The 27,201-nt window shown below is 39.7% G+C and overlaps 1 protein-coding gene across 2 annotated transcripts in view; it reads left to right on the forward strand.

Moving 5' to 3' along the window:
• ches1 (checkpoint suppressor 1) overlaps positions 1-27,201 on the forward strand; it is a 148,408-nt gene that overhangs the window by 57,615 nt on the left and 63,592 nt on the right. For both annotated transcript variants that reach the window (XM_033990645.2, XM_055232300.1), the window contains exon 2: positions 9,324-9,905. In XM_033990645.2, coding sequence (XP_033846536.2) covers positions 9,342-9,905 — 564 coding nt within the window. In that variant the 5' untranslated portion in view covers positions 9,324-9,341. The remainder of the gene's footprint in view (positions 1-9,323; positions 9,906-27,201) is intronic.

Raw genomic sequence — 27,201 nt, forward strand, 5'->3', positions numbered from 1 at the left:
TCCTGACTGTTTCACGTTGACTTGACTCAGCCTTTAAGTAATAGCGTTTTGAAAAGCAGATAGTTCTCATGCATGTTTTTACATCTACTCGAGGACTGGAATTTTGAAAAAAAAGGAAAAAAAAGATGAAAAAATGCCTAGCCTCAGCGTAACTTGGAAGGAATTTTGTTTATTTTTGACATAGATAGAGGGATTACTTTTTTAGAGCTTACTGCTACTACTTCCTGTATTTTTTCAACTTTGTTTCTCAACTTTTCTTCACAAACTATGACAGTTATTCAACACATGTACTACCCCGATTGAGTAAACTTTAGGAGGTTTTCAGTTTGGACAGTTAAAGGTCCTTTAAGCCATGTTATTATGTTGTTACTTCATCAAAAACAGACCTGGACTTGTGTTGTGTTTCATTCTCACATGTCTGAGTAACACTTTATTATTAGTTTGTCTATATCTCCAAAGCGCAAAATGCTCTGTTCCTCCTTGTGATGTCATGAAGTGGTAGTTTTCAAGTTAACAGCTCCTTTTTACCTTTTGTTCTGTAGAGATTGGCAGTTCCAGGGCTGAAATTATCCAAATCATTATAGTGAAGGTGTATGAAGTTTAAAAACACAGTTGAGCACTTCCTGTATTACCACATGACATCACAAGGTGGAACAGAGGTTTTTCAGTGTGAGAGAAGAAGAATTGCATGCAACAAAACATAACTCCAGGTATGTTTGTGATGAGGAAACAACAGTATAACATCAGAAAACAGTGTAATATGGAAACTCTAAGATATGAATAGATATGTTTAATATGATACTCTTAGTAAGGCAATAACATCGTCAAGATCCTGCACCAGAAAACTTACATAGTACACCTTTAAAGCTTAGGTAAAATGAAGGCGTCACGTGGATTTGGAGCTGTACATCTTACCAAAACAAAACAAAAAAAAGTTCATATAGTCATTGCATTTATCTTTATTTATACAGACTCAGACTCTCTTTCTGTGGGCGCTCATACGAAGACGATCATGAGATATCTTGTATTTAAAGTTACCAAGTTCAACAAGCAAATGAGATATTCAGGCAGTCTATGAAGTATTCCCTTATAAATACTTGTTATACAGTGTTGTTCTCTTCTGACGTAGCGATGGCCAACTTGAAATGAGTGTATCTAAAGGTTTCAAAGTAAAGGCTGAAGTCTGGATGTATATTATTTCTCCATAATCTGTAGAACGAGTGGTTACTTGAACAGTTTCTCTATGTAATTCAATGGGATACGATATAAACAACTATCTTCAATCTGAGAATTAACGTTATCCAGTTATTGCTATAAAATACAGCAGACACCACCAGTTTCTATCTCGTCTCTCCATCTCCATTTGAAACTTTGTCTAGAGCCGAGCGAGTGTGTTAAGCTTTACCAGCGCCCATTCACGCACACACTCATCCGCCCCTCGGTCCGGCATCCTCTGCTGAGGAGTTTGTCGTCATAGCAACAGTAAAACGAGACGACTTCGCTGTCAGCCGTAATGTTTCATGCCCCCCCCCCCCCCCCCCCCCCCCCCTCGCCGCCATGGCAACATAACAAGGAGGAGGAGGAGGAGAGAGCATCGCAAAGCCCGCATGCCACTGGACGCCCGCTCTGTCGCCGCGGCGATGAGACGAGCAGGGCACGTGCCAAGCGGAGAGGGAGGGGGAGAGAGGAGAGAGGGAAAGAGAAAGAGAGGAGGATGGGAGGTGATGGGAGGGAGGGAGAGAGAGAGGGAGGGAGGGAGGGAGAGAAGAGGGAAGGAGTGAGGAGAGAGGGAAGTGATGTAGGGAGAGAGAAGAAGGAAGAGAAAAGAGACAAGAAAGGGAGGGATGAGAAGAGGGGGGATGGCGAGAGAGTGGTGTGTCCTTACCTCACATGTGGCTGAATGCACGTTTGCTGTTGACATGTTGGAAGGATGGTAAATACACGTCTGCGTACGACAGATTTCAGGCTCTTATAGAAATATAGAATAATATTTTGTCAGATTTTATTCCTCACTTTCAGCTCCCTGGCTACTGGTGCCATTTTGAGTACTTTTATAGTTATACTCGGGTTGTAATTTTATTGCAACATTATTGCGTTAACGTAAAGTCATTATAATGGAAATGAGAAGATTGAAAAATGTAAAATATGTTATTAAAATGTGTGTTTAATAAAAGGTCAAATGAAATGTGATTCATTTTGAGTTAATTCAGGACAATCATATGATAAATTGCGGCTAAAATGTAATGGATTGACAGCATTAATTTATATATTTATTTGAGATTGTTATAGTTATAGAGATGATATTATTTACACAACACATCGACATAAAAGCGTGGTCTTTGTTCATGCTGTGGTTGGCTGGTTACTTCCAACTTGACGTATGCAGATTATCAAAAACAGGATAATATTTTGATGTTGTTTTGAAGTTTATTGTTTATAATAGAAAAAAAAGTGATGTAGCTGATTAAAAAAATGTATGTTGTAAACCTCCAAATAAGGTTATAAAGGGATATTTCTGCAGTTTACTGGGTCATTTTTATAGTAGTCTCAGTATATTTGACTAATACTTAAACCTGAACATTTAAAGACATGTTTTAACACAATTATTTCATATTGTCTGTAAATATTGTTAATGGTTACCTTTGTTACACTTTTGTTTAAACCCTGCACATTACATTTTGTTTCATTTTGTTTTTTGTTTACATTTCAGATCCTTTTTATTTAGTTTACCCTTTACATTCTTGATCATTAAATTACTTCTTATTTTACCTTTTTTTTCCATCTTGGCTTCAAAACAAACCAAAAAAAACCTGAGATATTCCTTTTCTTCACCTATCCAGACTTCCAACTTCAAAATGCATAAACCCTTTGGGCAGTCTGCTTTCTCCGTCCAGGGCGTGAAACTATTGAACTCTTTAAACCCTGATCTGAAACTGGACCTAGACTTTTAAACAACACAAAACGTGTCTTAAAGAGCAGTCAGACTCATCATCACTGATAAACAAACAGTGGGCACCTGCATTTGCCTTTTTATATATTTAATTCATAAAGTGAACCCTTTTTTTTCAGTCTTGGCGATTTGTCTTGGCTATAAATGTTTTAGTATGTTACATGTCTAATGTACATACTTGTCCCTATCAAATAAAGAGTAAATAAATAAATAATACATAAATAAAATTAAAAAAATACATAAATAATAAATATATAAGTAAGTATATAAAATAAATAAATAATAAATACATAAATAAAATATGTAAATTAAATAAATAAAATAAAAAATAAAATTAAAAAAATACATAAATAATACATAGATAAATAAATAAAAAATTAAAAAATAAATACAAAAAAGTGAATAAAAATAAATAAAGAAAATAAATAAATAAATAAATAAATAATACATTAATTAATTAATAAATACATATATACAAAAAAATACAAAAAAAGTTAATAAAAATAAATAAAAAATAACCTCTCCCCATGTCCTTCATTCACTTGTGAGGCAGTGCTGATAGCTGCTTAACACTGTTGATAGGTGGAGAGCCCTGTGCTATATATAGCCTGCTCATGTATAGTGGAGGTTCTGTTGCTCAGTGTATGCTCGCCTATAGTGGCTCTGTGCCTGAATGCCTGAGGAGTTTGTATTGGTTTTGATCAGAGCTCCTCTCTCTTTGGCTCCTGACAGCACAGGGAGCTCTCATTCAACAAGCTGTACCTGTCCGCTGTACACTGCTCCCTCCGCCAATATTGACAGTGAGCATAATGAAATCAAATTGGCCCAGTGACGATAGAGCACACGGGAGCAGGGATATGAGAGGCCAGAGTGAAAGAGCTACTGTGTTTGAAGATCTGTACATTACTTTAGCTTTTGGTCAATAGCGTATTTTGTGAAATTAATCGGTTTGAATTTTACCTTTTTATTACCGGTTACTATTGTGGGTATCCTTGCAGAAAAAAAGCTTTAAAAATGTAAACTTTTCTTCAAAAACAAATTGTCCCTGAATGGCAAAACTTGTATTTATAGGTTTCAGTTTTCTGTTATAGCTGCCGTTTTGAGGACTATTGACCATTCAAAGGTTATAATGATTTGTTTTGAATCGTTATAGCAACAGGCTCCATTTTTTCCTCTCTCCCATTCCCATAGAAAGCAGCTTTTTGCCAATGGCCTAATAACAAACTGTTAAAACATTTTGAATTTGCTCATATGGCTTCTACTACGTTTACTTAAAACGTCCCATGTTAAGAGATATAACTTCTTCTAGTTGTTGAGATTAGTTGGGAATATTATATGCAGTATTTAGGCAGTGGATAGTTCATTTTTACCCAAAACTTATCCGCCTTTTTTTGATCCTGGGCCTTTAATATGTAGCGTATTGATTTGGTATGGGATTTTTCTTATCAGTTGCATTAGAAAGCGTTGATAAATGGTAAACGGTCACATTTTTATACAGCGCTTTTCCACCTTCAAGGCATTCAAAGCGCTTTACATCAAAGTGTACGCAGACACTGTGTTGCCCAAGGAGACAACAACAACAGCATTCATCTGTGGGAGCTGGAATCGCACCGCCAAACTGTGGGTCACTGGATCCGACCGCTCAACATGGGCGGCGCCGGGGGAGGGGGCACTTACCTCCGCTAGATTTTGCCCCACTTTCACAGCACATCCAATCTTGACTAAAATATGGTTAAAAATGAGACTCCAATAAAAAAAAATAACTCAATTTAACGCTTTTATGAATCACTACAGTGTCCTAAATACATTTAAACTTTAAACTAGCAAACACAGTAGGGGGTGGGGTATATGCTCGGTGGTTAAAAGGCTCTAAATCAGGGGTGTCCAAACTATGGCGCAGGGGCTAAATGCAGCCCTCAGACCAATTTTTAATGGCCCTCAAGTCTTTAGTTGAACTGGCCCAATTGATCATAATCGGTACTTTTTACTACAAATTTGAGTAATCCTATCAATATAACCTAAATAACATAACATTTCATTGTCAAACAGACCTAATATTAATATTTCAAGCCTTATTTAAACTATGTTAAATGCACCATCTGAATTATCCACTGTATTGAACATTGGTCTGTGGCTCTCGGTGTCGAATATTTTCAAGATATGGCCCTCGGTGAAAAGAGTTTTTGCACCCCTGCTCTAAATAAACATGTTTCGTGAGCACTCACATTGAAGACCTTTGCACCCCCAACCAAAAATGTCCGGCGCCGCCCCTGCCGCTCAACCAATGATGTTTACGTCGAGAGTGACACTCGTGACACCAACCATCGTATCAGTGGACAAACGCTCTACCAACTGCACTACCGTCACCCCCGATTACGCCATCAGACAGATTATCTTAACATCTTAACATTTCCATACCAGATAAAATACAAAGAAATAGCCATTATGTTAACAGCGGGGGGTATTGGCCGAGTAGACCTGCGCGCACTCACACCGCTGACACAGTGGTTGATATTCAAACGTTAACGACGCTGTCTTTCTGCTACTTCTTGGCAAGGAGCAGTAACTAAATCACATTGTAATTATTTGTAAACAACATTAGCTATGTGCTGATTGCTCTTGTATATCAGAGAGTCGTATAGTTCATTGGAGTCTAATTTCTAATAAGCTGGCATTCAATTACTGCTTGTACTTAAACAGAGGAATTTATTTAATACATGTGCCATAGCAACTCATTAACAGGGCCCGGGTTTGTTTGTGAACTTTGCAAGTGTCTCTTTTTACAGAAAACATTTGAATATTTTTAAATATTTATTCATTTATTCAGATTGGGGCTGTGTTTTCAAGTTTTGAAATAGCCTAAATATATAAAAGGGAAATTCATTCATTGATCTCAGCATTGAATTTTAACAAAAATAATTAACTTTTTGTTGTTTTTGTTGTTTTCTGACTAGCATTCCAACACATGCTAATAGAGCGAAGCAATTAAACCCAATATATTGTCAGAAATCGTTCATAATAATCCCGCGAACGTAGTCTCTGGGGGTTTATACGCAAGGGGACAGGTCATCAGAGTTGTTTTTGCCCCGTTGCCATGGAGACGGGCGTTTCAGCGACGCAGCGGACTGACACTTGTCACGGCGCGGCGGGTTGCCACGGGTGACAGCTGTCAGTCCGTCGGCCCGTGATCACCTTGGATTAGGCCCGCAGCGGCGACATATCTGGGCCTATAATCCCGGGGTCGTAATGTGGATTTAAAAATACACCAGCGGTTTCACATTTACATTTGTTTATTTATTTATTTTATTTAAATGCGAGCGCGTCACGTGGGTGCAGGGGGATGGACCAAAGCTCGCTCACACGACACAGGGCAGATTACATTTGGAGCTGTAGCGCCGTCTGCTCCGACACAGCTGTCAGGGAGAGTAGATGGAGGGAGGGAGGTGAAAGAGACGGAGGGAGAGGTAAAGAGAGAGCGGAAGAGAAAAAAACAGCAGAGAGACGGAACTGTAAAGAGAGGAGAGAGCCACTGTGTTCCTGTCTGACTGTGATTTGAAATAGCATGAGATACGGAGGACTAGAATATGCTTTACATCTTACTTTGTCTAAAATAAACTTTCTATTATTAAATGTTAACTTTCACTTCCTTATACCTTACAGGCCTTTTCAAATCTGTTATTATTTAAAGGTCACACATGGAGCTAAAGAGGATGCTGTGGCAGGCTGGATTTAGACTGCATATGTGCCACTGCTCTACCAATTTCTGCTATTTTAAGTATTTAAAATCTCGTGTGTTGTGTCATTTATTCTATCGTTTCAGACTTTACATTACAGTTTCTCTTCCTAATATGTGCAGTGATGACATAACATCCTTTGTTTTTGCGTCAGATGCCCTTTTTTGTCTTCCAGCTTGTCTTTCAGTGCATGTTTTTGTTGTTAAATTTGCAATATTTATCGAAAATGACTTAATAAAAGAAACAAGTATGCTGATTTTTGTGTTAGAAAACTGCGGTATCAAAATGACTACTATACTTAATGCTGCCAAATCCTACACGTATCATCGATTAAAAAAATAAAAGTCGAGAACAGAGTAAGTACGTAAATCACAATGGGCGTACGGTGGTGAAAACGGGGATTGACGGCAATATGTCGTCTTGAAAATAAGCAAAGAGAGAGCGTAAAAGAGAAGGAAACAACTATAACGTGGCTAAAATCTCTGAAAAGTCGATTTTGCATAATAGGTTTCCCTTAAGCAGTTAAATGAAGCTGAAGTCTTGCTATTGAACAACCTCTTTGATTTGCGTTGGCCTGAGGTTAAAGTTCACAGTTCAAAGTTCTTCTCAGTGTCTGGGTCAATGTTAAATTCTGCACATCACCAAAAACACAAAATCAAACAGAGCAGCGGCGAACTGTTTGGCTGTAAATAGTCTGTACTTGTCTATTTATACGTTTTATTTCTTTTTGATAAATAATTAAGATATAGTGCGAGGAATGTTACGTGTGGATCAATACAGGCTGTCTCTGTTTACACTGCACTTATGTTTGGCTTAAAATAAAAGTTGTCATTAGGTTGGATTGTTCTTCTTGTTAAAAATATGTTATTTTACATATTTGTGCATTCATGAAGAGGGCAAACTGTGTATATCTATGTTTAAAGGTGAAACTTTATCTATCTCCATGGAGACAAGCAGGTGATGCCATGAAGTTATATTAAAAAAACGCTGTCATTCAAAGCAAGTTTATCAGTTTAATGCCGGACTGTGGAACATTTCAGGCAAGCAATAACATCTTGATACAGTAGTCCCCTCACAAGAAAAGTTACTTATGACATTTTTAACTTGAACTCTTTTTTTTTTCTTTCCTTATTGCATATTTTTCTTTATTGATAACATTTTATTCAATTGTGTTTTAAGAGACACTTTTCTAATTAGGCGTGATCTGATCTGAAGGTTGTCGGTGCGATTCCAGCTCCCACGGATGAACACTGTCATTGTGTCGTTGGGCGAGACACTTAACCCACCTCGCCCCCAGTATCTGCGTACACCGGTGCATGAATGTGTGCGGTTCTCTGATGCAATGTGACTATTCACCACTATTTTCAATGAATCCGCTGAGATTCATCATGTTTTATCTTATCTTATTTAATTTTTGCACAATACTTTTCCAGCGTTACCGTTTCCAGACACTTTCCTGCTCTTCCTTCCGATCTACCTGACCGCATTTAATATCACTAACAAACGAACTGACTTTATCTGGGCTCTATCGTGGCTCTGTATTCACTTACCCCTGCCCCATTAGGCCATATGAGTGTGTTATGACAGCAACCCCATGTAATGTCAATACTACGCTGGTACAGTAGTAATTAGAGGGGGGTTGGTACAAGTACAAGATTTCCTCGACCACTGGAGCACTAAATTTGCCGTCCCAGTCAGACCGCCCCAGAGACGGGCTCGGTGTGGGCTTTTTCTCCTCAGATTGTACTCGGTCTAATTGGGGACCGCAGTCTGGTGTCTGCTACCGAGCTAACTAAATAACACAGATCACGTGACCAAAGAGGGCGGGCGGCTTTTAGGATTATTGGACTGGGATTAAATGAGATACTATGAGAAATGTGATTAACAATAATGGGTCAAATTTGAGCGATTCAGCGTTTTTTTTAAGGGTTTGTCAACTTTAGTTTTGAAAGTTTTATATTAAATGATGTAACTTTTTTTGTTACTATGAAATTTGGCCAACTTCGACTTAATTAAAGTACTTGTCTCCAGGATGATGTCATTATTTAGCCTGGAATGTTCCACAGTATGGCGTTAAACGTCTTTGAAGCGTGAAACTACCGATTGTTAGTCATAGGAGTCACATATTTAAACTTATAGAGCTGAAAAGTTATTCTATTAAAGCAGAAAATGCTCAAAACAACCCCTAAAGAAATCATACACACCATATTGTTCCAGCTTTCACATATTAAATGATTAAACTATCTCCATGGAAACAGCAGATGAGGCCTCCAGGCTAAGTTAGAGGTAATGTCTGTGGAGAGGTGACCCCGCTCTGAGCTACTCTCAAACTACTTTTGTGCAATAAAAAACCTGTAATTGAAAATTGAAAGATGCATGAGTTTAATGCGCACATTCAATCACTCCAGGTAAAGCGTGGCGGCAAACTATCACCCAAAAAAGTTACAGAGTGCAGCTTTAAGAGTGACAGATGCAATGGCGAATGACGTATTATACTGCAGCTGACTTGGAAAATGTGAATGATGAGTGAATTTAAGTAAAAAGTGTTTGACTGAACGAGGTGTGCTCTGTTCTGTTCTGATAAAAGAGTGATTGTCTTTTGTACAATAGTTGACCCTCTTGCTTCTCTCTGGTTGCAGGTGTGAGCCCGGGGCTGGATGGGACCCACCATGCCCCCCAGTAAGAAGGCTCAGAGCCCCAGCAGTGGAGCCAGCGCGTCAGAGGGAAGGAGCCCGCCGTACAGGGGGCAGGGCGAGGCTACAGAGGCAGAGGCGGGCGACCTGTCCCTTTCCCTGTCCGCCTCCTTCTCTAAAGCCGACGACGAGGAGCTGACCAGTCTGTCCTGGCTTCACGAGAGCACAGACCTCCTCAACAGCTTCAGTCACTCGGGGCTGCGCAGCGTGTCCCCCCTCCAGGACGCGGGACACGGCCAGCGCTCGCCCTCCTCCTCCCCCTCCCCCGACGACCCTCTGCTGGGGGACGCACACTCCTTCGACCTGGGCACAGGGGCGAACAGGAAGCCCCCTTACTCCTTCAGCTGCCTCATCTTCATGGCCATCGAGGACGCGCCCAACAAGAGGCTCCCGGTCAAAGACATCTACGGCTGGATCCTGGAGCACTTCCCGTACTTCGCCAGCGCCCCCACAGGCTGGAAGAACTCAGTACGCCACAACCTGTCCCTCAACAAGTGCTTCAAGAAGGTGGACAAGGACCGCAGCCAGGTAAATGATAACAAATAACTATGCCACGATTGAGCTTTCCAATTCAAATGTCAAATCGGCAAGTGTCCAGTGGCACCAGTTGGCAGAATGACACAGAATGAAACACAGAAATGAGTACCCTACTAGTATATTTATCATAGCCAAACATTGTAGGCCTGTGTAATGACGATTGTTCATTGTGGCTAAAGCAGCACTTAGAAGAGCATTATCCCATTGTCCGAGCTTTTAAGCTCTTAAGTCACCAGATTTTTATTTTATTTTTATTTATCTTTATGTACACAGGGAGAGCCCACTGAGAGCACTCAGACTCTCCTTTTCATGGTGCCTTGTTCAAATACAGAAAAATACAAACAAATAACAAACAAAACAAAGTAGATAAGTCCATTTAAAACATTAAAAACAGGTGGAGGTGTGAGTGTACATGTTTATCACCAGATTGTTAAACTGTATTTGTGGTACCAAAGTATCCAATTTTGCATGTCGTTTTCCATATATATATATAAAAAAGATATCTTTTTTTTTTTACTTTATGCATGCCCTTATTTGTATTTATTCAGTGTTTTTATGTTGCACTTTATCACTGAAGTAGGTTCCTAGTTTGTGAGCTGTGTTCACGGACAATGGCAATAAAAAGTCTGATTCTGATAGACTTAATTCATAAATGACAAAATAATGTAATAAACTTAATGTATTTATTTATTTGTTTGTTTGTTTGTTTGACTGGGACAATGCATATTGATGAACAGACATGATTCAACATGAATGTAAATACGCCAGATTATAGCCAAAGGCTAATTTCTGTTGTCCCAGGGGCTGGGGTCACAAAAGGGTCAAGTTAAAAATTCCACACTACATTTCATTCACTGCACAGTTCCCATGGTTGCACATTCCACACAGTTGCACATTACACTCATTGCACAGTTCCCATTATTGCACCATACAAAATATTGCATATTCCAGTCATTGATTCAGTCTTGATGATTGAGTCTGAGTCTGACTCAGTCTTAATCAACAATCTGTTCATTATGATTTAAGTCTTTTTTCATGCTTTGTTAAGACTAATTAAAGTGTAGATATCGCGAAGTCTTACCTTGTCTTTACATCTGCAAATAGGATTGTTCGCGTACAACCTAAACTTATACGACCTTCCATAGTACAGGGTGTGATCACTGCTGTATTCACAAAAGGGCTGTGGTTGAGTTGCTCCTATGGACATACTATCATTGTTGCATAGAAGCATAGGGGATTTAAGTAGTTACAATTCCAGCACGAACAACTGCAAAACAAGACGTTAAAGAAAAACTGTACAAAGTAGTGTTGTCACGATATGAAAATTCCAAACTTTATTGCGATACTATGGAATACACTCCATACTCAAGACTGATACCACAAAAAACAGCTTTATTTCGACAACAGAATGTGATTTTCAACATTAAATAGTAGTACTTTCTTTTATATTCCCACGTGTGTGCCTTATATCCATGTAATCGTCCAGTCGTCCAGGTAGTTTCCCTAGTGGTCCATGGGCAAATACTGGTCTACGTGGTCTTATACTTCTGATACAGCTCAAGATAATTCTAAAGCTAGCAGAAAAGGTTAATTTCTGTCCTGCAAATGTGATTTTTTTACGATCGATACCTGCTCAAGTGAGTGTCGCTACTAGTTTTAGCATCGACTGGTATCTGATTTTTGATACTTTTGACAACCGTAGTACAGAGTCGTATTTACTTTTGCAAGCTTTGTGTTCAAGTCTTTATTCATTCTCACCTCTTTTCTTTATAGACTTGTTTGAAATGCAGTCGAGTGTTACCTTTTATGTCATTTCTTCCATATACCTTTCATTACATTATTCAAACTCCTAAGTCTCTCCCGCCTCGTGTTGTTATTACACTCAGGCCTTGATATGTGATTCCATATAATCAAGCCTCAGATTTCTGTTATTTTGCATAAGCAGTTAGATAAGGGTTCTTACTTGACACATTTGCGAAGCCGTGTCATAATTACATGTAACTGCAGCAAAGGCAGGAAAAGTTGAGTGAAAAATATGCAGAAAGAAAAATATTCCCACAAGGAGTTTGGTTTTGTTGGAGCCGACACCTAATGAGCTGTTTAACATTGGAAAACAAACATGCAACAGTCCACGGAGAGGCCACCACAGAACGGCACGGAAATACACGGAAATACACGGGGAAAGTGTGTCACGGATTCAAAAGTGGCGTTTTTTTCACTGTAAAAATACAATCAAGGCCAGCTATTGTTTGCTATGGCGCGTTTGAGTCTTGAGTCTTGCTTTGTTCAGTGGTGGAAGAAGTACTTGAGTTGGTGCTTATGTAAAAGTACAGATACTGGAGGAAAAAATGCTCAAGTAAAAGTAAAAGTATCACATAAAAGTTTTAAAGTACATGTTTAAAAAGTACTGTAAAAAGTAGAAGTATTTTGATTTCGAGGTCTTATAAGGCTTCAAATGTAGTGAGATTTGTGCTGAATTTTGTCCAACAGAGACAATTGAATCAATATTTTTTCTTTTATTTGTATATTTTTGCTCAAACTATAAATGTGTTAAAAATAAACCCCTCAGGCTTTTCAGCAGGTCTCAAACAACAATGAAAAATACTTTTACTTTGCAGTCCTGTTCAAAAATGTAGTGGAGTAGAAAGTACAGCTACCTGCTCTCAAATGTAGTGAAGTAAAAGTATAAATTACCCACTTTTAAATGTACTTAAGTAAAGTACAGATATCTGATATGTGTACTTGAATATAGTACTTAACTACTTTTACTTTGTTACATTCCACCGCTGGATTTGTTGGATGTTTTGATAGTAATATGATTGTTACTATTTCAGTATATATTGCAGTTTTTGGGATAGTGTTTGTTTTTAAAGGTGCTTTATGTAACTTTTCGGGTGAGAGGTTCATTACCTGTTTGTCTCCATGGAAATTATTGCCTGGAATGTTCCGCAGTTTGGCACTTAACTTATCTGTCCAACATGTATTCAGTTGGAGATGTTTATATTGCTCATATATACTTTGGAAAAACATGCTTTCTTACCATGAGCGGTGTCGCCTCTCCGCAGATATGACGTGTAACTTGGTCCTGCTTGTCTGCATGGAGATTAAGAAATATAATACTGATTTATGTTCTAGAGTGTGGTCTCTGGTTTCTGCTCTGGTCTCTAATCTGGTCTGTTCAGTCTGATCTCTGGGCTAGTCTCTAGTCTGGTCTCTGGTCTGAGTCTGGTCTCTAGTGTCTGGTGATCTCTAGTCTGGTTTTTGGTGTGGTTTTTGTTCTAGACTCTGGTCTAGTCTCTGGTCTAGTCTCTGGTCTGGTCTCTGGTCTAGTCTCTGGTCTGGTCTCTGGTCTAGTCTCTGGTCTAGTCTCTGGTCTGGTCTCTGGTCTGGTCTCTGGTCTAGTCTCTGGTCTGGTCTCTGGTCTGGTCTCTGGTCTGGTCTCTGGTCTGGTCTCTGGTCTGGTCTCTGGTCTGGTCTCTGGTCTGGTCTCTGGTCTAGTCTCTGGTCTGGTCTCTGGTCTGGTCTCTGGTCTAGTCTCTGGTCTAGTCTCTGGTCTGGTCTCTGGTCTGGTCTCTGGTCTAGTCTCTGGTCTGGTCTCTGGTCTGGTCTCTGGTCTAGTCTCTGGTCTGGTCTCTGGTCTGGTCTCTGGTCTGGTCTCTGGTCTGGTTTCTGGTCTAGTCTCTGGTCTAGTCTCTGGTCTAGTCTCTGGTCTAGTCTCTGGTCTGGTCTCTGGTCTGGTCTCTGGTCTGTATTGTTACTTCTGTCTGAATATGTACGTAATTCCTGCAGAAAAGTGATTTTTTTAGAAGAATAAAACAAAGGCCTCCTCTGCCCAATGAAGAGGTCAAAAAGCAAAATCTACAGAGGAAAGCTCTTGTTATATCTATTGATTGGTGTCTGCTGAGGAGTGGAGAAACCCTGTGTAATTTATACAAGCAATACTTTTTTTTTATGTAACATTTCTATTTGATATTTAAGCAGAAGAGGAGACTAAAGGAGGCAGAACAAATGACTGGACCATAAACTGTTTCTAAAATGCAATTATATGAGTAAATAATGCTAAAAACAATAGCTGCTAGCATGGAAGTTGATGGCAATAGTGCAAATAGTAGTAGTAGTGATGACAATTGGTGCAAATGTATATGTATATGAACTTTAAAAACACAGGAAAAACATGCAAAAAACATAATTCCAGGCCAAAAACTCTTTCGATATGAAGGAATAGACTCGATACCGATTACGATACCACAATGATAGTAAAAAACACTCTTTATTTAGACAATAGAATGCGATTTTTAACTTTAAATCATAGTACTTTCTTTTATATTCCCATGCGGCCTTATATCTGTGTAATCCCTGAGTCGTCCAGGTCGGTTCCATAGTGGCCCATGGGCGTATACTTGTTTAAGTGGTCTTATACTTGTTCTGATACAGCGCAAAATCATAGTAAAGCTTCAGGAAAAGTTCATTTCTGTCCTGAGAATGTGACTGTTTAATATCAGTACTTGTTCATATGAGTTTTAGTATCGATTAGTAACTGATTTTCTTTATTTTTAACCCGAATAGGTAAAGATTCCGTCTGTACTTGTTTGAGAACCACTTATATAATCTGCTAAACATGCAACATTAGCGGTAATCCCATCACAACTACTCCCCCTTGTGTCAGATGTAACCACAGCCCGCGAGCGTCTGTGATATTAAACCCTATAGGGCTAAAATTAATTTACCCCTAATTGAGTGAGAGTCCCATTCCCCATTTGTAGTCAGGGCGTCTTCAATCCGCTTTCAATCAGTCTGGGAAAATCCTGGTATTAAAAGTGAACGCATCAAAAGCAAAATCAAAACCGAGACACAGCTCCCACCGGCAAACTGCACACGAGCTGCGAAGGAGAGCCATGAAAGAACTGCATGAAGTATTGATAAAGCCCCAATCGGCAACAGAGGTAAAACAAAATGCAGAATATGTTAGACTTCAACTTGGATGGCGCTCACAACTGTCTCTGTGAAATAAGTTATAGCGCGAGGATTTATTTACACCAGAGGATGGAAACTTATTTTTAAAAAGTTCTTAAATGTGGGGAATAGTGGTTTGGGGTATTTAAAAGCGCTTGTCTGCATGGAGATTAAGAAGTTTAATGCAATATTTTGGTACATCACAACATCGCAACGCTATAACATCTCCATGGCGACAAGCAGTTGGCAGATCCTCCACTAGAATAGTTACGTAGCGCACCTTTAATGAGAGTCCAGCTGAAGTACATGCAGGTACAGACTACTTCTAAATATTTTAAATTGTCATAATTTATTCCAAACACCATATCCACTGAGAGAGATCCTTCTCCAGATCTTTATCCAGGTTATAGTCAGGAGTACCTAGCTGGAGGATTAGCTTGTTCTGCATGTTTTGAGGCTACTTGAAGTAAGGGAAGAACATGCAAAATCCATCACAGTACAGTATCCTAGAGTCCGTCAGATATATACCAGGATTTGGACTTGACTGTGGTCTAGATTCTGTCTGGTTTCTGGTCTGGTCTCTTCCACCTGTTTGTGTTACAGTTCAGATCTGTGGAGAGGCGATCGCACTCACAGAAATAAAGCTTGTATCCGTTTGTTCAATTACAGATCTTTGAAATAAACACATAAGCAAACGCAAGATAAGTATCAAGATGGCGTATTGTCTTTGTGTGTCTGCTAAATAGTTATAATCCGTGACACCCGTGGATCATTCTGTCACAATTTGCACGTTTTAAATCGCAATATTCAACTAAAACGACTCAATAAAATAAACATATCCGCTGATTTCTGCGTTAGAACACCACGGTGCCCAATGGGAGCTGACGTCACAGTAAACATCCTCACAACAAAGAGTCATGGAGCTGTCGGCCCCTCCTATGGATAGCTGCAGATCACATTAGCGAGTAGCAGGGTTTTTTTTTCATTTGGACTGAAATGACTACGCGACGCTGCTGAATCCTACGCGTATTACAGAATAAGATAATGAAACTGAAGAACAAAGTACAGAGCAGTGGGCGTATACTGGTAGTGGTGAAAACAGGAGTTGATTGGCAAAATGGCGTCTTGAAAATAATCGATTAAAGCAGTGGTGTCAAACACATTTTCACCGAGGGCCACGTCAACAAAAAAACTTAATTAACTGTTTCTGTATTTATTATTTATTCAACATACAAATATTGCATATGCGTTTGCAAAGATGTAAAAATATGGCTGTGTAACTGCGTATCTCCTGATAAAACGACATTTTAAGACCATCATACCTTTTAATTTACCCTGTCGAGGGCCACATAAAATGATGTGGAGTGCTACATTTGGCTCGCGGGCCTTGAGTTTGACACATGTGGATTAAAGATCGCTCAGATGTCCACAAATCTCTACAAATACAAATACAAGGAAACGACTGTAACATGATTAAAAGCTCTGAAAAGTCGATTTTTGCTGAATAGATGTGCTTTAATGCCACACTTTTGAATCTGAAAAGTTACACAGTGCCCCTTTAAACCGATTTAAACTAGTGAAATGCAAGCTCTTGGTACCATCAGATGAAACTACTCAAATATAAAGATATGTTTTGCTTTTCACTTTAGCCTATTATTATTCTAAACAAATAATTAATAACAAAGAGAGCACATTCTTTAGGCCAGGTTGGTCTTAATGACTTTTATATTTATTCCCTATCTGTTTTCACGCGTGCGAGCTTGAATGCTAACTTCAGTTGTTGCCACGCGCTGTGTTGATTTCATATTCGCATTTTAACGACAGGTGAATCTAATAATAAGTTCTCCAGTATTTTCCTAAGGCCTTTATTTCTCTGTGAACAGCACGGACCCGAGCACATAGCGAGTCGGGGAGTGTTTTTTTGGCTGTCAGCGGGGCCTTGACGACGGCAGCGGAGTTTCTCTTGTGTACGTATTGCCATGGCAACCCACTGCAGTTGACATGAAAGTATGCTGTTGCCGTAGCGACCGGGAAAACTGATTTGGCCTCGGCGACGGCAGAGTGTGAGGAGTTTGTGTGAGTCGCGGTGTGAGCGTGAGAGGGAAAGAGGGAGAGTAAGTGGACGAGGTGGTTACTGAATTGCTGAAGCTAATAATAAAACATTGTGAATATTTGTACATAAATTCACTTAACACAGAGTTGAAACTGTATACTTGTAATTGTATAGTATAGTAGTAGTAGTAGTAGTAGTAGTAGTAGTAGTAGTAGTAGTAGTAGTAGTAGTAGTAGTAGTAGTAGTAGTAGTAGTAGTAGTAGTAGTAGTAGTAGTAGTAACGAATGTCATTGTTGAGTTAAGCTGGTGCCCTTTACATGGAAAGAAGCCAAGGTTACCAGCCACCAGTTTAACTTATAGGTCAGATCTGTGGAGAGGCGACTCTGCTCACAGTAAGAATGCATGATTTTAGTAGTAGTAGTAGTAGTAGTAGTAGTAGTGGCGAATGTCATTGTTGCGTTAAGCTGGTGCCCTATACATGTAAAGAAGTGAAGGTTACCAGCCACCAGTTTAGTTTAGGTTACAGGTCAGATCTGTGGAGAGGCGACTCCGCTCACAGTCAGAATGCATGATTTTCAAGGTATTTTTGAGAAACGAAAACACCTGTAATTTAATGGGTTTAATGCTATACTGCGGAACATTCAAGACATTCAAAAAAATCTTCAGGCAATATTACTCCTTTAAATAAATATTCATGTTAGTGTAGTGCACAGGTCAGATCTGTGGAGAGGCGACTTGACTGACTGTAAAAATGCATGATTTTCAAGGTATTTTTGAAAAACGAAAACCTCTATAATTTAATGAGTTTAACACTATACTGTGGAACATTTAAGGCCAAACATCTCCAAGTAAATTCATGTTAGTGTAGTATTTGTAGTATTTAAACCTGGGCATGTTTACAACGTATGCAACATCGAAAGGTTGTTAGCCATTCAAAAAAAAAAGTCAAATCGAATGCGTTTTAACTCCACGTCTTCCAGTGAGGCTACAGCTGCGTAAGATTCATGAGTACTAGTGGGAGGAGGGGGAGTTTGTTTACTGTATAGTGTAGATCAGATAAGGGACACTTTATTTATCCATTGTATGAAGCATTTGCATTTTACAACAGCAGAGGCGCAACGTGATCAAACCTGCATGAAAACAAGGGGAGCAGCCACAGTGTAAACATAAAGGAAACACAGCAGCTATCGCCAATAATATTAGACTTGTATCTGGCTTTATAGACACTCAACGCCGCTCAGCAATTGAATGCATTATTCATTTATTCTTGTCTCTCCGCACACGTGGCTTAGGAGGTGGAGTGTCGGAGTGTCTTGCCCAAGGACATAACAGCAGCATGCATTTTCAGTAACGGGAATAGCATGATTTTTGAATACGATGCTTTGGTTTTTTACACGTTATTGGCTTTTTGAGCGCTTTTAACCCTCTTACAAAGCTGAATTTGTTGATTGTATCGATTAAAATCATGCCTGTAGTTGTGTTTAAACCTACAGCATGTAACTTTTCTATTTTGTCATGAATATTCCACAAGCTTGCAGTTTTTTTTCAATAACAGGTTGTATTTTTATTGCTCAAAATGACATTAAAACCATGTGTGACTTAGCGAGGTCACCTCTCCACAGATCTGACCTTTAACTTCAAGTGGAGCCACCTTTACCTTGTCTCCCCATAGTGTTAGATTAGTATTTGATGCCGTACTTCCTCAAATTGACTTTTAGATGTCCATTTTAGCTTCATTCACACTACTTCTCTCCTCGGTGTGTCGGCAGATGCAGTTGTAGCGCCCTCTGCTGTTTTCTCGTGGACAAATCTCTCGCGAACTAAAGCCTGTAGATATTTTAACACATTAACTCACAAAAAATGCGAGGCTAAACGGTCCAAAGTAGTTTAGAAAGGTCAGATATTTAATTAAACCAAATATACGATACCTTATACTGTAGTACTTTTTTTTTTCCTCTGTAAATAAAATCCCTCATCTACTTTGCATTTTATTTTCAGCATTCTTGCACACTCTTTATATTTTACAACTCAGTGGTCATTGAGCCGCCAGCACTAGCCTTCTCCATGGTAACAGCTCATCGGGCGTGTGTGTCTGTGTCTCTCTGTGTGTGTGTGTGTGTGTGTGCGCTAGGCTAACGCTAACATGTGCAGAGGTGAATTTGGCAAGGGCAGCTCTCCTCGTCTTCTGCCGCTGCACACCGTTTAAGACAGCACTCTAATTAACCCTTCAAACCTGCTCCCCGCTCACACGACGCTCGCTAAACACACAGGAGCTCACAGAATTCTCATGTAGATGTCTAATGTGAAGGACTGACTTGTCGTTCTTGTTCTAAAATGTTCAGAGTAATGGCTACGGGATTGGTTTTCAAAGTAAAACCGTTTAGGACTTGCCTTGTGACATTTTTGGTATGAAAGTTTCAGAAGTGTTCATATATATCTCATTTAAATCATCATATATTGTTTTTTTTTTAACAACTAAATTGAAAAACACGGGCAGACGTTCCTCTCCGCAGATCTGATTTGTAACTTGTTTAAAGCCATACTTTGCAGCATTGTAAGCAAAAGTTACAAAGTGCACCTTAAATAACAACAGTAGCGACAGTATTTTGACCGCTGATCCCAAGGTTGCCGGTTCAAATCCTGGTCCCGACATAAATATCATTGGTAAAGTTGTGAGATCCATTGACCCACAGGTTGCCGGTGTGATTCCAGTTCCCACAGATGAATGAATGTTGTTGTTGTGTCCTTGGGCAAGACGCTTAACTTGGGTGGTTCCTTGATGTAAAGCGTCTTGAGTGTCTTGAAACTGGAAACGTGCTGTATAAAAATGTAGCTCTTTACCATTTACCTATTTCAAATTTATATTTAGTCTCAACAACGACGATATATTACAACCCCAAACTTTCACAGGCCGTGCAAACAGTGAGAGGGTAAGAGTTATGATGTGATTAAAAACAAAATCAAATCTGGTTCATGGGTTGTGTGGATACTGTTTTGTGTATGTTTTTTGTTTTGCACAAATCTTGGGGAATTATCTTAAAACTTTTAACTTTTATCATATTTCACAACCGAAACTATCCAACATTATAAATCTCCTCCCTCACTCTCGTTCTCTCTCTCCCTCTGTCTCTTTCTGTCTGTCTCGCTTCCCTCTCTCTCTGTTGCTCTTCCCTCTCTCCCTCTATCTCTCTTCCGTCTCTCTCTTTTCTCTTTCCTCTCTCTCTGTCTCACGTCTCTCTCTCTCTTCTCTTCCCTCTCTTCCTCTGTCTCTCTCTGTCTTTCGCACTTTCTCTCCCTCTTGCTCTTCCCTCTCTCCGTCTGTCTCTCTTCTGTCTCTCTCTCTTTTTCTCTTTGCCCTCTCCCTCTGTCTCTCTTCCCTCTCTCCCTCTGTCTCTCGTCCCTCTCGCTCTTTCCTCTCTCTCTGTCCTCCCGTCTTTCTTTCTTCCCCCCTCTCTCTGTCTGTCTTCCCACTCTCTCTTTTTCTACCCCCCCTCTCCCTTGCTCTGTCTCTCTTCCCTCTCTCTATTTTTCTCTTCCCCCACTCTCTTTCCCCCCCTCTCTCTCCCCCTTCCCTCTCTCTCGCTTTCCATCCCTCTGCCTCTCCCTTACTCCCCCCCCCCACCTCTTTCTCTCTCTCCCCCTCACCTGTCCTCCTGCGCTCTCTCCTCCCGCCCGTTAAAACAAACTAAACCTCCTCACATGAGCCCAAAACCAGGCCACATCTCTGCAGACTCCCCTGTACCTGCCAAGCTCTGCGCCCTATCCCGCAATTACACACTCTCTGTCATTTCAGTCCATTCACAGAGGATATCTGCATCTGAAAAGCTCTTTCTTCCCTCCTCTCTGCTTTGCATTTCCTTTACCTGTGTGTATTTGTGCGGGAAAGATAAAATTATAAAGAGCTGCGTTCTTTGCTTTTGTGTTGCATTGTGCTGATACAATAAAAACGAACGGCGCAGATAGAGTTAAACGCAGCACTTGAATTTATAGTGGGTCCTAAAGTTGATTGACTGAAATGATTGAGATCAAGAGCCATTGTACGTAAAATAAAAAAGATCCAGTTTGCGCTATTTACATTTCACGCTACTTTAAAGCTGCACTATGTAACTTTTCTGGTGGGGGGTGGTCCGCTGCCTGTTTGTTTCAATGGAGATTGTTCCACAGCATGACATTAAGCTATAATTTACGCATTCACAGGTGTCTTATTGTTAAACGAAATGCATTCTTACTATGAATGGGGTACGCCTCTCCACAGATCTGACATGTAACTTGGCCTGATGGTGTCACCCTCTACAACAGGAGTGTCAAACGTATTTTCATCATCAACAAAATGGTCGCTCTCAAAGGGCCAGATGCAACTGTAAGATATAAATAAATGTAACTAAATGTAACGAGATGTAATGTAAAATAAATAAACTACTTTTTAATCTCGTTAATTAACATTATTACTTATTCAAGTTACAAATATTGCATATAGATTTGCGTATATATGAAAAAATGGCTGTGTAACTGTGTATCTCCTGATAAACTGATATTTTAAGACGGTCATGCCTGTTTATTTACCTTGTCACGGGTCACATAAAATCGTGTGGCGGGCCGCATTTGGCCCACGGGCCTTGAGTTTGACACACGTTCTCTACAACAACTGCACAAGTCAACTGTACTGCCTTCTCCAGATTATAGCCAGATTTGTCCAGAGTACTTAAGTGGAGGATTAGGCTGTTTTTTAGGTTGATGAGGAAGACACAGAGAGAACCATAGACTGTGTAAAGAAGTGGAGTAAAGGAGTGTGACGTCGCCCATAACACTCGGCTCCAGTCAAACGAAGCTCATCGAGTTTAAAGCCACATTTGGAATTCTGCCAACAAATATCATAGCAACCGAAGAGCCAATCCGAAACGAGGCTGCTGACGGTACGTGCACTTAGCAACGCTGTCAATCAAACCTGTTGCTAACGCTAGAATGTGCAACCTCAGGGAAAGAAAGCGCCTAATTTGTCTGTTATTAATGCTCATATGTTGACGGACGAAATAGTGAAATAAAAACACCAGGATCATGTAGAGCGGGTTAATACGAACGTTTAAGACCAAAATGACGAGTCTGACGGCGGCAGTTACAGAGAGAGGGGCGACGATTTTTCTGTGTAAAGTGAATTTTACGTCACAATCGATGGAGCCGGATGCCCATGAGCACTTCCTATTTAGAACGCTGCGGCTAGTGTGTTAGCTGTGTCCATTTATACGCTGCCTGGCCAAAAAAACAAAAAAGGTCACACACTCTAATATTTCATTGGACTGCCTTTAGCTTTGATTACATTGTTTTGATTTTGTCACAAGATTTATTTCCATCCAGTGTTGCATTAATTTTCCACCAAGATCTTGCATTGATGATGGTCGAGTCTAACGTTGCACAAAGTCTTCTCCAGAACGTCCCAAAGATTCTCAATGGGGTTAAGGTCTGACCTGACCAACTACCTATTTGTTAGTAAAATGAATGCCAGAATGAAACGAAACGTGTAACTGTATTGAGTCTTGGTTTTCGTCGATGGTTACTTTCACTCTCTATGGGGCAGTAGTTTGAAACGCCTGAAATAAAGCAACAATATAGACCATTATTTCATAGTTTGATGTTACCATGGCACTACTGAAAACTACTTGTGCTTAACAGCCAATCTGTAAAGGCACGGGAACAGTTGAGCAGTAAAACCTCCTCTGACCTCTCCCCAACACGTTCTGCCATAGCTGTTACTACGGCTGCTACTCCATTTGCTGCTGTTTTACTCGTAGCGTAGTACCTAGGCCCATGAGGAATGAGAAAGAGTTGTAATATTTAATTAGTATGTGAAGTTTATGTTAAGTACAGTTGTCTGAAAAAATCACATTCATGAAAGTTGGAAAATGTAGAAGTTGTTACCTTTTCAGAATTAGTGTAAGAGCGGATGGTGCTAGCAGAGAAACTACTATTTATGTTGAAAATTGCATAGCATTTTGGTGTTGGTGCGATATCAAAATTGAGATGTTATTGATTAAAGATTTATCCGTAATGTTGCACAGTATGGCATTAAATGCATCTACTTTGCATTTGTTCATGTATTTTACATCTCAAAACTTAGTTTGCCTCTCTCTTAGTTTCCCTCTCTCCCTCTGTCTCTCTTCCCTCTCTCGCTGTCTGTCTCTCTTCTCTCTCTCTCTCTCTCTCTTCCCTCTCTCTGTCTCTCTTCCCCCTCTCTCTCTCTTCCCTTTCTCTCTTTTTCTCCCCTCTCTCTCTTCTCTTTTTCTCTCCCCTCTCTCTTTTTCTCCCCCCCTCTCTTCTCTCTTTCTCTTCCCTCTCTCTGTCTCTCTTCCCCCTCTCTCTCTCTTCCCTCTCTCTCTTTTTCTCCCCTCTCTCTTCTCTTCCCCCCCCCCTCTCTCTCTTCTCTCTTTCTCTTCCCTCTCTCTGTCTCTCTTCCCTCTCTCTCTCATCTCTCTCTCTCCCTGATCATTCTGAGTTTGCAGTGAGCGGACTTGCTTCTCCACAGATCTGACCTTTACCTGCTTCTCTGATTAATAAACCGACCGTCATACTGTGTAACATTCCAAGGCAGCAGTAACATCTCCCTGGAGACAAGCCGGTGGTGCGGGTGGTGCAGTTTATCAGAAAATGTCCAGAGTTTTTCTTTAACATGATCTTTTGAACTGCTCTTTGTTTCTTTGCGTGGCTTATATCAATATCGCACAGACGACTGGCTTCACTTCTGTATCGCCCTGTACCAGACCGTTCCACCTTATCGCTGCACGGAGAGCGGACAATCTCTGATCTCTCTGTGGAGGCGACATAGAACCTGAGTATACACGGCTTACGGAGCAAATCACGTCCCCATCCATTTCAGAGGTGCAGATTAGAGCGACAGCAGCCCCCGTTTCTTCCACTCACTGTGTTTCTGGGTCAGACATGACATAGACGACAGCGCAGGGCAGAGAGGAGAAAAAAATATTACCTAAAAAGTGCACTGTGTAACTTTTCTCATGGATTTACCACCTGGAATGTTACACAATATGGTGAAATATGAAATGAATCTCGCGTTTTGTTCAGTTACAGGTGTTTAGCTATTTATCGCTTAAAAAATATGCATTCTTACTCCAAGTGGGGTCACCGCTCCACAGATCTAGCCTGTACGTTGTTGGCCTGCATGGTTGTGTTCCCTGCTTGTTTCCATGGCGATAGACGTGGTTAATGGGATACTGTGTAACTTTCCAGGCAAAGCAGTAATGTAATAATGTAATAATGTAATGCCTTAAGTCACATGTGTCAAAGTCAAGGCCCACGGACCAAACGTGGCCCTCCGCATCATTTTTTGTGGCCCTCGACAGGGTGAATTAAAGGTATGATGGTTTTAAAATGTCATTTAATCAGGAGATACACAGTTACACAGCCTTATTTTTACATCTCAGCAAAAGTAGTTATATTTTTTTTATATCTGGTATTTTGAAAGCAGCTATTTTGCGGATGTGGCCCTTGGTGAAAATGTGTTTGACACCCCTGTTTTAATAGATTGTGTTAAATTTGCATTGTATTAGCTTAGGTAAGTACATTGCAAAGATGATTTACCAAAGTTAAAATTACTTGAATTGCAGATTTAACTTTTGCAAATAACGTATAAAATAGAAACTGAAAAATGTGGGACCATAAAAATGTTAAATATGAAACTCTATATTTGAAGACAGTATGTGCGTGTTGTTGTGTGCGAATAAAGCTGTTTGGTTTTGAATGAGAAGTAGAGAGAGTGCTTGGGGCGAGCGGTTGCCATGGTTTTGTTTACTAACAGGATTTTTGACCGTGGCTCGACGACATGCCTTTAATGACGGCCTCAGACTTCAGGATTAGAACCGGAGATCAGGCTGTAATGAGGCATGAGCAAATAAACTGTGTGAAGACACGGCTGTCTGCTACAGAACAAGGACTGAACCAGAACTAAACCAGGTCTAAAACAGACACCAGGACTAAATTAAGATTAAACCAGAACTAAACCAGGTCTAAAACAGACACCAGGATTAAATTAGGATTAAACCAGGTCTAAAACAGACACTAGGACCAAATCAGGATTAAACCAGGTCAGGTCTAAACCAGGTCTAATCCAGGTTTAAACCAGGTCTAAAGCAGACACCAGGACCAAATCAGGATTAAACCAGGTCTAAACCAGGTCTAAACCAGATCTAAACCAGATCTAAACCAGACAGCGGGACTAAATTAGGATTAAACCAAGTCTAAACCAGGTCTAAACCAGACAACGGGACTAAATTAGGATCAAACCAGGTCTAAACCAGGTCTAAAACAGACATCAGGACTAAATTAGGATTAAACGAGGTCTAAACCAGGTCTAAACCAGGTCTAAACCAGATCTAAACCAGGTCTAATCCAGGTTTAAACCAGGTCTAAACCAGACACCAGGACCAAATCAGGATTAAACCAGGTCTAAACCAGGTCTAAACGAGACAGTGGGACTAAATTAGGATTAAACCAGGTCTAAACCAGGTCTAAACCAGGTCTAAACCAGGTCTAAACCAGGTCTAAACCAGGTCTAAACCAGGTCTAAACCAGCCAGCGGGACTAAATTAGGATTATGCTGTTTGCATATAAACAGGAAGTGTGTGTTAGCATGCTAGTTGTTTACCGCTTGATGCCTAAACTCTGCACTAGTCTCTAAAAGTTGTGAAAAGCAGTGAATACTTAGGATCGTCAGAATACATACGGTAAATAAGGAATAACTTTGGACCAGTGGAACCTGTTGAAAAATCCCATGTGCTTTTTAACATTTGTCGACAGTAAAAAGCAGATACAGCTCCTGTGTGATGAGTCATTAGTCCTTAGTATATTTAATTACAGACTTAGATGCGTAGTATGTACTCAGCCTCGAATCTTTAAGCTGCTCCCTGATAACATAACTAGCATCTGTCTTCTCAATTAGTTAAACATCAACATTATCATTCTTCCGCCTTTATGCTGGGTGTGATTGTATAGGTGACATAACAGCGCAGTAATTACGCTGTCAGTTATAAATACATAGAGCTGTGCGAGTGCAGCCCCGGGCACTGAGACGCACATCTGTGGAGAGTAAGACGGAGCTCAAATATGTGGCGGGGCAGGTCGGACACAAGGCGGAGAGATGCGTTTGGAGTTAGCGTAAAGGCAGTGTGAGGTTATGTGTACACAGGTTTACTTTGGTTCATTTGACGTATTATCGAAAGCTGCTGGGACAATCCATCTGTGGACATGTTTTTCCCTGTTACTGGAACTCCACATTGCAAATTATTTATACGTAAGTGTCAGTAAATGTAGTAAAATACTGTACTTAAGTCAAAAATCCGACGTATCCGTACTAACGTTTTACTTTTACTTCGCTACGTTTAAGAGAAGGTATCTGTACTTCCTACTTCACTACATCTTTTAACAAGACTGAAAAGTGAAATCATTTTATATTTTTATATTTTACATAGTTTGAGACCTTCTGAAGAGGCCAAGAAGTTTATTTTTAACATCTTCCAAGCCGACAAAAATATAAAGATAAAAACAAAATCAAAATCCGGCTCAAATTTGTATCAAAATCGCTACATTTGAAGCTTTATTATATCTCAAAATCTGTGAGAAATACTTCTAATTTTTACTCTTTAAGCACATTTTTAAACAGGTACTTTAATATTTTAACTTAAGTCGATTTTTTTCATGTGATATCTTTATTTTTACTTAAGTATTTTTTGCCCTGGTATCTGTACTTTTACTTAAATAACTAAATTGAGTACTTTTTTCCGCACAGGTTTAAAAGTTGGAATCATATCACAAAAGATGCAGTTATCTAAGTTAATATTTCCTCAGTTAACAACATAATCTTCCAAAATTTACTAATCCTGTTGTTTCAGTATCTGCAAACTGTTCTGAAATTAAATGGATTTGTGTATTATTATATTAACAGTTTGTGTGAGTCTTTTCTCAATGTAAAATTTGCACAACTGAACAAAACAAATCACAAATCCAGTCACAATACTCTGAAAAATCATCAGTTAGAATACAAGTTTGTGCAGCCCTACAAAAACGTCATCAAAAGTCTTTATCTGGGTAGTTTCTTGAGGTGTTTTCATTGTATTTCGCCTGTTAAAAGTTTGAATTTATATGAAAATAAGGTTTGAAAATGTGTCAGATTTATGCAAGGAGCGACTCATAATTCTGACAGTTTCAAAAGAGAAAAAAAATCATCGTCTTTCACTCCAAAAAAAAGTTTCAACTTAGTGAAGACACCACTACCTGCTT

The sequence above is a fragment of the Periophthalmus magnuspinnatus genome, chromosome 24 (assembly GCF_009829125.3).
Source record: "Periophthalmus magnuspinnatus isolate fPerMag1 chromosome 24, fPerMag1.2.pri, whole genome shotgun sequence".
Classification (NCBI taxonomy): domain Eukaryota; kingdom Metazoa; phylum Chordata; class Actinopteri; order Gobiiformes; family Gobiidae; genus Periophthalmus; species Periophthalmus magnuspinnatus.